Source organism: Chiloscyllium plagiosum, unplaced genomic scaffold, assembly GCF_037043375.1.
Source record: "Chiloscyllium plagiosum isolate Xiang-an unplaced genomic scaffold, Cpla_swu_hap1 HiC_scaffold_23, whole genome shotgun sequence".
Classification (NCBI taxonomy): domain Eukaryota; kingdom Metazoa; phylum Chordata; class Chondrichthyes; order Orectolobiformes; family Hemiscylliidae; genus Chiloscyllium; species Chiloscyllium plagiosum.
This window is the reverse complement of record NW_028270161.1, coordinates 51,912,031-51,924,468: the sequence shown is the minus strand read 5'-3', so window position 1 is coordinate 51,924,468 and position 12,438 is coordinate 51,912,031. Positions and strand designations below refer to the sequence as shown.

General features: G+C 42.5%; 1 protein-coding gene across 3 annotated transcripts in view; it reads right to left on the bottom strand.

Annotated features, from left to right (window-relative positions):
* Positions 1-12,030, bottom strand: part of pde3a (phosphodiesterase 3A, cGMP-inhibited) — a 494,444-nt gene extending 482,414 nt beyond the window's left edge. For all 3 annotated transcript variants that reach the window (XR_006315047.2, XM_043713454.2, XM_043713455.2), the window contains exon 1: positions 10,541-12,030. Coding sequence is in view for 2 of the 3 variants with exons in the window: in XM_043713454.2 (XP_043569389.1) it covers positions 10,541-11,383 (843 nt within the window). In the remaining variant the exon portion in view is untranslated. The remainder of the gene's footprint in view (positions 1-10,540) is intronic.
* Positions 12,031-12,438: the final 408 nt, after the last annotated feature.

The window sequence follows — 12,438 nt, the reverse complement described above, 5'->3', positions numbered from 1 at the left end:
GTAGGAAGTAAATAAGAATGAGAAAGATTTATGTTGCCACAAATACCTGAAGGGCCACTCACTAAGCATTCACTGGGGGCAGGGTAGGAAGAAACTTGCCCACTGCCAGTTACTTTGGAAAATTGCACTGCGCATAATCATATATTATAGTGTTTCTTATTGATTCATGGGAAGTGGGGGCACACTGGCTATGCTAGCATTTATTGCCCATCCCTAATTGTGCTGGAGAAAATGGTGAGGATCAGCTTTCTTGAATTTCTGTAGTCTGTGTTGTGTAGGGACACGCACAGTGCTATTAGGAAGTGCATTCCAGGAAATTGACTGATAAGGCAGAAATGGTGAAATAGTTCCAAGTCAGGATAATTAGGTGGCTTGGAGTGAAACTGCAGGTGATGGTGTTTCCATACATCTTCTCTCCTTGTCCTCTAGTGAAAGAAGTTGAGAGGTTGGAAGATTTTATTGGGCGAACCTTGTTGGGTTCTTGCAGTGCATCTTGTAGATGATATACACTATCCTTCACTGTGTGCCAGTGATGAAGAGAGTGAATGTAGGGGGTGATGGATGTGGTGCCAATCCAGCAGGCGGCTTTGCCATGGTTGGAACTGAGGTTCAGACAGAAAAGTACAGGTAACATATTACAAATATTGTTGCTGCTAACACCTTGGGACAAATTGTCTGCTCTAGGCTTCCTGACATATGAAATTGATTTTGTTGGTTTGGGCAACACTTTTCCTGTAGCTTCCTTCTGCTGATTGTCCACATTACAATATATTTCTGCAAGTTTCTACCAGAGTGCGAGCGAACTGATGATTGACTCCACGGCACATGTAATAATGATACAGCTCTTCCAAGTTCCAGCACCATTCAAAGAATCATCTTGAACCATTCCAAATTTGACATAGGAAACTACTCAGCTTATTGCAATTGTGCAACTGGGGTTCATTCATTGGATGCCATTAATCGGTTACTTTCCCAAGAGAAGTAGAAGACTATAGGCCTGTGGTTTAGCGTCCAGACAAATAGTTCCCATCAGAACCTCATACAAATGTAGGATCCACACTAAAAATCACCATGAAGCAGGAAAACCATGTAATGAATTAATAGTACAGTATAATGTATATGGTTTAGAACCTTATATGAGAGCTATCTTTTCAACACTGGTACACTGTGTTCCTTGTGTATGAGGAGATGAAAAGAAATGCACTGAGTGTGGTTGAATGTATGAAAGAGCAAGCTCCTGAGACACAAGCTTTCAACTAAATAAACTGAATGTAAATAATTTTTTTTAAAAAGCAGTGGTTAGCACTGCTGCCTCACAGCGCCAGAGACCCAGGTTCAATTCCCACCTTAGGCAACTCTCTGTTGTGGAGTTTCACATTCTCCTCGTGTCTGTGTGGGTTTCCTCCGGGTGCTCCGGTTTCCTCCCACAGTCCAAAGATGTGCAGGTTAGGTGAATTGGCCATGCTAAATTGCTGATAGTGATAGGTGAAGGGGTAAATGTAGGAAAATGGGTCTGGGTGGGTTGCTCTTCGGAGGGTCGGTGTGGACTTGTTGGGCCAAAGGGCCTTTTTCCAACACTGTAAGTAGTCTAATCTAAAACTATGTTAAAGCACAATTTGTTTTATTATTAAAACAGGGTGAAGATATTTACAGGTCCATTTTATCTATTTTACTAGAGTTTTTATTTGAGCAGAGGGGGTATTTTTTGAATAAGGGGTTGAAAATTCAGAGAAGTCCCCAATTCTACACTCTCCACACAAGCATGAATTTTTAATTCATTTGTGCTTCTTGATGCTAATTATCATTCGGAATATAAAATGTAACAGGCTGAAAACAATGCTGCAAATTAATTGAAAAGAGTGGAAATAGTAAACAGTCACAAAAATATACAACGGCTGTCACAGCAGCAACGTGAGCCAAGTTTCCCTAATTGATCAGCACAGTATATTTTCAGAGGTATTCTGAATATACATTACACTGTTGTTTCTTCAAATTGCTCAGATTTCCAATTCTATCATTCAATTTGCCCAGCACTGTTGCTGATCGTGTCTTCCTTTGGACTGCTATGCTCCCATTTGGCTCCTACAACCAAAATAAATTAGGCAGATCCCTTCTCTTCACAGTATCGGAGCACACCACTGGTCTGTTTATGCTTCACATGAGCTTCCTCCCATTCCTACTTCATCTTACCTCATAGCCCTCTGCTGTGTTTCCTACTATATGCACTTTCCTAGGTTCCCCTTCAATTTCTCCCATAAGTGTGCAGCTCAGTCAAGATGAATCCAAACAACAGTACTCAGTTTGATACACCAGCTTCCAACAAATGTTACAAATGAGTAAACAAGGTTGCCGACTAAACCTCATAGAATTGAACATATGAAAAAGTAGATAATGCTTGTGCCGATAATTATATCCAGATTTCCCATCCTGTGCGAGAAAATATGATGCAGATGGGAAACCTGCTGCCTGTACTGAGGCTGTGCTGCAGTTTTTAAAGAGCAGATATTCCTGAATCTCTCAGGAGCCGAGAATGCTTGGAAACTCCCCAACATAGTTAGCACAGCCCACGCAAGGTTTAATGTCATAGGACACAGCACAGGAGCTCTGTAATGGATTTCTGGGTAGATTGAAATTGCGTAGAGGCAACAGTCATGCATCATTTCATAAGCACTTGGACACAGTGGCCTTGGAGAATCTTTCTACACCACCTTCCTCTTCTGTATCTTGCAATATCAGGAAGATCATGCATAATACTGTCTACATAACTATAAAGAAATATATTTGTTTCATTTCTCTATTTATATTAACATTTACATCTTCTTCTAAAATGAATTTGCATCGTGTGATTTGTATTTTTTTTTAATTTAGTTACCTGATTAGCTGACATGCAGAAATATACAGATTCAGATTGTGAACTTTGGTCATCCCAGAATCATAGATTCCCCACAGAGTGGAAGCAGGCCATTTGGCCCATTAAGTCCACACCAACCCTCTGAAGAGGCATCCCACTCAACCCACATCCATCCCTGTACTCCCCATATCTAATCCACCTAACCTGAATCTCCCTGAACACTACAGGGCAACTTAGGATGGCCAATGCATCTAACCTGCACATCTTTTGGACAGTGGGAGGAAACCAAAACACCCAGGAGAAAGCCACGCAGACATGAGGAGAATGTGCAAACTCCACACTGATAGTTGCCAGAGGGTGGAGTCGAAACTGGATCCCTGGCACTGTGAGGCAGCAGTGCAAACCACTGAACCACCATACTGTCCATTATCCCTTACGCTGAAATCTGATGCAATTCAGTTAACTTCATACAGATTACAAAATGGCAAGTCAACATAACATTTCCAGGTAGAAAGCAAGTGACCTGCTTCTTTTAAGCTCGGAAGTGTCTTGTTGCTGCCAATCATGAAGCAGGGTGTAAAAATTAGAAAGTGGGCAAGGACTTGTGTGCTTCGGCATTGTCTGCTCAATGTGAACACGTTCCAAACTAAATACTGCTCAGTTTCAGAGCACTGCTCCACCCAGAATTATAACTACACACCCATGACACTAGCTAATACTTCCATATTTTTACTACACTGCATTAATTTGATATTTACATCAGTATTTACTTTAAAAAAATAATAAATTTAACATGATGCTTAGAAGGTTTTGGACAAAATCCTTAGCCACAGATTTTCTTCTGATTGACTATTTTCAACTAACATGCAACAACAACCCATTCTCAGATTAGAATGTTGAAGACACAGTTTCTAACGATTGGGATTTTCATTGGAATCCAACAAGGCTGAGGAAATGAAATTTCTCTGAGTTCTCTTCTAAATTCTCTGTTGCCCGTAAATATTCAGCATGCAATAAGCCAATGTGTATGACAGCTACAGATCCAAGCACCATACAACCTCCAAAGCAGCATAGTTTTGTCCAACAGTAGCAGGCAACCTATATCAGGGAGGTCACAGTGTTTGTTTGTGAAGGATATGGAAAGGTTCACGCAGTTGCAGCAAACGTGGCATTGTGAGATTATGGGGTAGGGCATGTTCTTGAATATAGAGCAGAAGTCATCATCCTGCATGTCATCTAATCTGAGAGACCTCATTGTTGATGGAAAAAGGTGGAAATTATGGTCAACAAATCATTTTAATAATTAATCAAAAACTAAACGCTGAAAACTTGTACCAGTGTTCTCTCCTTGCTGCTGTAATGAAATAATTAACTCATTTCTGTGGATATATTAGACGAAACCTTTTACCCTGATATTAGAAAATATTCAATTTCCTAACATTAGCATCTCTCCCCTTGATGACTATAAAAAAATTCCCTAAATAAAGATATAATTAGGGGAGGAGGATGAAATTAAGAATTTACATTAATAAAATACACGTTGTGAATGAATCAAGTTCATATTCAATTGGCATTCTGAACATACCTCTATGTAAGGAAATTAATCATTAAATTCAAGTCAACACTAGAAAACTCCAAGAAGATGCTGCATAATAAAGATGAAATTAAAATTCGCTTAATGGTCAATATGTTAGAGAAGGTTCAAAATTCTTTCAGGCCCATTCAGTTTGGGTAACACAGATTGATCTGCTCATGAAAGCACAATAACATGCTCTTGGAGAAACAATGTTGTGACTTAATACAAAAGATGCTTTACAAAAAAGTGAAGCATTCCACTATAATCAGAACTTAGGATTCAAAAAGCTAACATTCAGCCTGACTCCATTATATTATCCTTTGGTCCAGGCATAAATGACTATTAAAGTTACTCTCTGGACCCATACAAAATGTCGTTTTAACATAAAGCAACAATACAAGCTTGTTGCCACCATTTTACTCTTCACTCACAAAAGCCTAAATGCATAGAGGTCCTTGACTATTGATGTGCCACAGGGGTCAGTGCTGCCACTTTGGTTATTTGCATAAATGATCTGGATTGTGAATGTACAAAGCATGATTAGTAAGTTTGCAGATGATACAAAATTAGGAGGTATCATAGATAGTGAGAAAGATTATCAAAAATTACAGAGGGATCTTGGTCAGATGGGGAAGTGGACTGAGAATTGACAACTGGAATTCAATACTTCAGTTGCTTACTTCAGTTGTTAGTAAAGTGTTAGAAAAGGTTATAAGAGATAGGATTTATATTCATTTAGAAAAGAATAATTTGATTAGGGATAGCACGGTTTTGTGAAGGGTAGGTTGTGCCTCACAAACCTTACTGAGTTCTTTGAGAAGGTAACCAAACAGGTAGATGAGAGTAAACCAGCTTATGTGCTGTATATGGATTTCAGCAAGGCGTTCGATAAGGTTCCCCACAGTAAGCTATTGTACAAAATGTGGAGGAATGGGATTGTGGGAGATATAGCAGTTTGGATCAGTAATTGACTTGCTGACAGAGGGTGGTGGTTGATGGGAAATGTTCATCCTGGAGTCCAGTTACCAGTGGTGTACCGCAAGGGTCAGTGTTGGGTCCACTGCTTTTTGTCATTTTTATAAATGACCTGGATGAGGGCGTAGAAGGGTAGGTTAGTAAATTTGCAGACGACACTGAGGTCGGTGGAATTGTAGATAATGACGAAGGATGTTGTAGGTTACAGAGAGACATAGATAAGCTGCAGAGCTGGGCTGAGAGGTGGCAAATGGAGTTTAATGCAGACAAGTGTGAGGTGATTCACTTTGGTCGGAGTAACCGGAATGCAAAGTACTGGGCTAATGGTAAGATTCTTGGTAGTGTAGATGAGCAGAGAGATCTCGGTGTCCAGGTACACAGATCCTTGAAAGTTGACAAGATTGTTAAGAAGGCATACAGCGTTTTAGCCTTTATTAATAGAGGGATCGAGTTCCGGAACCATGAGGTTATGCTACAGCTGTACAAAACTCTGCTGCGGCCGCACTTGGAGTATTTTGTACAGTTCTGGTCACCGCATTATAATGGAAAGGGTGCAGAGGAGATTTACTAAGATGTTGCCTGGTATGGAGGAAAGGTCTTACAAGGAAAAGCTGAGGGACTTGAGGCTGTTTTCATTAGAGAGGAGAAGGTTGAGAGGTGACTTAATAGAGACATATAAGATAATCAGAGGGTTAGATAGGGTGGACAGGGAGAGCCTTTTTCCAAGTATGGTGATGGCAAGCACAAGGGGGCATAGCTTTAAATTGAGGGGTGATAGATATAGGACAGATGTCAGAGGTAGTTTTTTTACTCAGACAGTAGTAAGGGTATGGAATGCTTTGCCTGCAACAGTAGTAGATTCACCAACTTTAAGTACATTTAAGTTGTGATTGGACAAGCATGTGGACGTACATTAAATAGTGTAGGTTAATTGGGCTTCAGATTGGTATGACAGGTCGGCGCAACATCGAGGGCCGAAGGGTCTGTACTGCGTTGTAATGTTCTATGTTCTATGTTCTAATACAGAGAAATGTGAGGTGTCGCACTTTGGAAAGTCAAATTAAGGTTGGACTTATACAGTAAATGGTACGGTCTTGAGGAGTGTTGTAAAACAAAGACACCTAGGAGTACAAGTACATAGTTCATTGAAAGCAGTGTCACAGGTAGTGAAGGCAGAAGTGAGGACTGCAGATGCTGGAAACCAGAGTTTAGATGAGAGTGGTGCTGGAAACGCACAGCAGGTTAGGCAGCATCCGAGGAGCAGGAAAATCAATGTTTCGGGCAATAGCCCTTCATCAGGAATGCAGAATTTAGCATGCTGGTCTTTGTTGGTCGAGTCGTTGAGTATAGGAATTGAGACGTTGCATTTCAGTTTAGAAGTCATTGGCGAGGCTGCACTTGGAGTATTGCATACAGTTTTGATATAGTTAATATATATAGTTAAACTGGAAAGAGTGCAAAGAAGATTTACGACAATGTTTCCAGTACTGGTAGGCCTGAGTTATAGGGAGAGGTTGGTCAAGATCAGTCTTTGTTCGTTGGAATGTAGGAGAATGAGGGGTGATGTTATCGGGGAGTATAAAATAATGAGGGGCATAGACAGGATGAATGCAGATGGTCTTTTTCCCAGGGATGAGGAATGGAAAACCAGAGGGCATAGGTTTAAGGTGAGAGGGGAAAGATTTAAGGGCCTGAGGGGCAATTTTGTCACACAGAGACTGGTGCCCATATGGAATGGGCTGCCAGAGAATGTGATTGAGACAGATACAATGGCAATATTTAAAGAACATTTGGACAGGTACATGGATGGAAAGGGTTCAGAGGGAGATGGACCAAATGTGGGCAATTGGAACTAACTGAGTGGCACTATGCTCAGCATGGACCAGTTTCCAAAGGGCCTCTTTCCATGTTGTGTTACTCTATAAACAAAAACAGAAATTGCTGGGAGAACTCAGCAGGTCTGGCAGCATCTGTGGAGGGAAATAAGAGTTAACGTTTTGGATCGAGTGACTCTTCCTCAGAACGTCCCCTTCCGTGTTCTGAGGAAAGGTCACTCAACTTGGAATGTTAACTCTGATTTCTTTTCACAGATGCTACCGGACCTGCTGAGCTTTTCCAACAATTTCTGTTTTTGTTTCTGATTTACAGCATCTGTAGTTCTTTTGGTTTTTATTTAGTACTTTACTTTTCACTATGGACTTGGCTAATAGATGCCATGCCTCAGATGAAGCATGATTTTTCCATTCAGGTGCACACACAATGAGGAACAGCAATGACTTCTCCCAGTGTCCTGAAAATGGTTACTCCATCAAATAACAGCATGAAAAAGAAATCTGTAGAGATATCCTTAGGATATAAGGAGTTATATAAATTCAGACTCTCTCACTTATAAACTATTCCAAACATTTCAAACAACGAGAAAATCAATTTTAAAACTATTATATTAGGGTAACAAAATGTACATTACAGCAAGAAAATGCACAGTGATTCTTCCAATTAGTTAACATGGGTTTAAAATTATATCGTGCAATATTAGCGCACAATTGCTAATGAGCTTGATGTGGAATCCTTTTGTCCACTATTTAATACGAATGCCTCAAACCACACTGCATAACTTCAATGGTCTCTAAGTATTGGGAAATGATGAGGCCCATTCTAATTCACCAGCTAAAGGTTCTCTGACGTTGATGGGGGGAAATGTTGACAGAGCTGAGAATGGCCTTGTAACCATAATGTAAATGGATCTATAAAGGTACTTTTCCAGTCAATGTCCCAATCAATTGTGTTATTTGTGAATGGAATCAATAGAAATAGATATATTGATGAATGTAGTTATGACATTGTCACATAAGGCAACTTGAGGAATTCCTCTTACTGGTACCAGAGGTGTTTTGCTAAACATTTCTGTCTGATATTCTGGGCCGTCTCACATCATCTTAGACTTTCAGAGCCATCATTTCATTTTGCATTAGCAATGATGAAGAGAGATGTTGCAACTGCAATGAAAGCTGAAAACAATGCAAGGTTATGCTAAGTAGGTGTAACTGAATCGTAGGCAGCATGCATGGCTAACAGGTCAGTCAACTGCATTACTGCCTTGTGATTCTCTTCCATGCATACAGCATCCGCTATATTGTGCTTGTTATTCTGCTAATCACAGTATTGGCAGTGCGACAATACCAGTCATGGGACACCATACACTTTCAGCTCCCTACGTCAATAGCATCTTTTATTACCGTGTTGGTTAGTACAGGTCACATATAGAGTGAAAATCAAATCCACTAGAAAATGGCTTTTTCATAAGAAGCAGGAACAAACTACAGAATAAAGAGTACCAAATCTCTGCCCGTGGATTTAAGATAATAATTCGACCTTGTGCTTCTCCTCATGTCTACACACCACTCAAGTTAGCCTTCACATTTTAAATGTCACTTAAAAAGCCCTACTGACTTGTTATCTTAAAACTAATTGCCAGCTTATGTGACAAACATATCCCAAGTCTAATGCTGTAATATCAGCCTAGAAGTTGCAGTACAATGAAGGTCAGCCACAGCACACTGCACTAAAGATACATTGAATCAGAAAACATCCACAAGGAAACAATGCTGCACTTGTTACAAACATGACAGAGGGTTTAAGCAAGTTTATTAAAGTAGTCTATAGTCCTGCGTTCCCTTGTCATGCTCAAAAAAATATTTCTTTTGACTGACCTCCTAATGTCAGTTCTCCGGTTATTCAGCACTGTGTAAGTTAAAACACAAGCTTCCCCGAAAGTGAAAAGGGCATCTTTCTTAATGTGAATGCCCTCCCCATGATAACTGTACATTGCATAAATTACCAGTGCTCACCAAGATTTCGACTGTGCTCCGAAGTATTTATTATGGGTTACACATCACGGCAATTTCAATACTTACATTTCACAGAGCCTGCCTAAAAACTCAGTTCAAACTTAGAAATGCTTACCGTGGGAGCATTTAAACACAAATTGGAGAACAGAAATACATATTTGGAATTTGAAATGTTCTTTTCTGTGACTTCTGTTTGACTCCTAAAGCTTTGCAATATTAATAACATTAAACAGATAAATTATTACACATTAAATCAAAACACTTTTATTACCTTCCAGGCTCAAAGAATTGAATGAACACAAGTTGGCCAAACCACTTATTTTCCTTGAGATTACTGTGCATTTTTATAGTGGTGTAATAGAGATAATTACCTGATACAACAAACAGTAATTATTGCCTAACTCTTAATGCTTTTCACCCTGTGCTTTAATTTATATCTTTCATTACAAGTTGGTTCCTTCTTCCAGAACCTACATGTCTCTGAATTATTGTTCTCAAGATCATTCATAAAATCACACTTTGCTAAATAGAATAAAAGTCATTACTTAGCATTTGCAGCGAAATAAATCCTCTCACATATCAAAGAATGTAAATAGAAAGCTCATTATTATTTTATAAATCGCGTCCTTTTGGATGTTTACAACTCGATGGGAAATGGTTTGCGGGCTCGCATACCATTCATTATTTAAAACTGCGTTTTACAAAGAATTTCCTCTGCAGTCTATGACAATATTTATTTTCCCTGTCAGGTGTGCTCTGGCTTTTTTTTTCTCTGATATGTCACAACTGTAAGTTTGGATCACTTTTGCCCTAATTGGTACGTCAGATGAAGGAGATTTGGAAGTTAAATACCATAACTTATTATTTTCATAATTTCCCTTCGGGCTTCTACCACTCGACAAGCATGCCGACCTAACCCCTCTCGGTCTCCCTCTTGCAAAACCATTAAAGCAAATCAGGAGAGACAGAGCACATCCAACTATGGATTGTGCCTGCAAATATATTGTTGGGTAAAGAAATACACATGCAATTGTTTTTTTTTTCTTCTTTTTTGCATCGCTGTGCAATTGAGAAATTGTTTGTTCAGTAGAGGCCCTCAAGTCAGCTCAATAAATGAGTGGATTGGATTAACATCACTTTTTTCCCCCCTCTGTAAACAGTGTCTGGAGCTAGCTAATTGCACAGGAAATAATGCACACTTTGAGCTTCCTGGCTGTCTGGGCGAATTAACAAGTGTTTATAGCTGCTCAGTTTAAACAGAAGCAAAAAAAAAACCCCAAAGAGTCCTACCTGTTCCCTCTGAATGCACGGGAGGGATGTTCTCCTGGGGGCTTTGGAACCCAGTTGAGTGTTGGAAATCTCGGCGGCGATGACTGAACTAGATCTCCTTCTCCTCTTGATCACTGGGATCTTCTCCTGGGTCCCAGGCGGGGTTCCGGGGAGGATGTGCACCGCGTATCTGGCCAGCAGCACGCCCAGGATGCCCATGAAGTAAGCGAGGAAGGGTCTCCAGCTGGCGCGGACCCCGTCCAGGGAGAGCAGGGAGACGGTCCTCAGGAGGCTGGTGAAGATGACGGTGCCGACCCCCTGGCCGACCCGGAGCAGCAGCAGGGTGGCAGCGGCCAGGCAGCCCAGGAGCACGGCGCTGGCGGGGGCCGACAGCAGCTGGTCCCCCTCCTCCTCCCCCCCCAGCAGCGAGGCGGCTTGCAGCAGTGTCTCGCCCAGGCAGCAGGCGGCTAGTAACCGCGGGGCTAACTCGCCCCGGCCGCAGCGGATCAGGTACAAGCCGAGCCAGAAGAAAGCGCTGAGGAGGCTGAACAGGGGCAACACGCAGTGCAGGAGGGTCAGCAAGCCGGAGGGAGGAGAGAGAGAGGAGGAGGAGGGGGGAGAGGGCGAGGAGGAGGGGGACAGAGGAGCTGAGGGGCTCTCCTCCCCGTGTCCCCACCTCAGGAAGGCGGCCAGCAGCAGGGAGAGGGAGCCCAGGCAAGCGGCGGATGGCAGGAGGCGAGCCCACGCTGGGTAGCCCTGATCCCGGGACAGAGCGCTCACACAGCCCCTCACGTAACCATTGCGCTCCGCCGCCACTTTTCCGGCCTCAGCTCCACTCGGGGGGAGAGGAGACTCCGATCTCATCGCCAGCACTCTCCTCCACCGTGTGGGTTATCACAAAGTTTGTTTGTTTTTTTTTCCTCTCTCTCTATACCCCCTCCCCTCACCTTCAAGATCAGACTTAAGTCAGGCAAACAGCCTCTCTCTCTCTCTCTGGAATGGGAAACTTATTGGGGGGGGGGGGGGGGGGAGAGAGCTTGCTCCACTTGAATTCTCAACTTTAACGCCTCAGGGTAAAGCCAGGTCTCCACTTGCCCCCCTCTACCAGAACCTCAGCCCAGAAACCCCCTTCCTCCACCTTCTTGAGACATGACAGCCCAGAGCGGCCGCCTCTGACAAACCAAGTCTCGGCCATTGAGCTGCACGTTCCCACAAACGGTTCTCCACCTCCTCCTCCTCCTCCTCCTGCTACGGTAGCAGTGGCTCCCCTCTGCCTTCGCCCCCTCCCCTCTCACTCCTCCTTGCCCCATACACGGTGCACAACCTCATCAGCCCCCAGCATCTTCTTTCAGTCTCCTCTGGTGCTTTAGTTTGCTCTTGCTCTTTCTCTCCTCCTCTTTCTTTCTCTGTGTCTGTCACTGCTGCTGGGGTGGGGGAGGATTGGCGATGCTGAACGAGGTTAAGTCGCTTTCCCAGCTCCGGCTCCCAACAGCCCGGAGCAGAGTGAGCTGCCGGCTTTCAATTCATTGCCCAGAGGTCCCGGTGAGCGGCGCCCGAGGACAGGGGGGTGATTCGAGGCTATCTCTGGGCAAGAGAGAATGGGTTAACCCCCCCCTAACAAACACGGGGCTTTTGACGTGTGTGCTAGAAATGGACTTAACTCTACACACAACATTGCAGGCAAAATGAATGGAAAGTTATAAAGCAAGTAAACTTCACACACACATATATATATATAAACGTTGGTCAAAGAAAAAAAAACATATGGGTTTTTCAACTATGTTTATTTTTTGCTATTGTTTTAGCGATGCTTTCAGTCAAGTGCCCTCAAGCCGGTTTGCTCTCAGTCCCTGTGTGCAGGACTTCGCTGTCAAACTCATGCATAGCCTTCGTTATTAAAGCGTAAACGGGGAGCAACT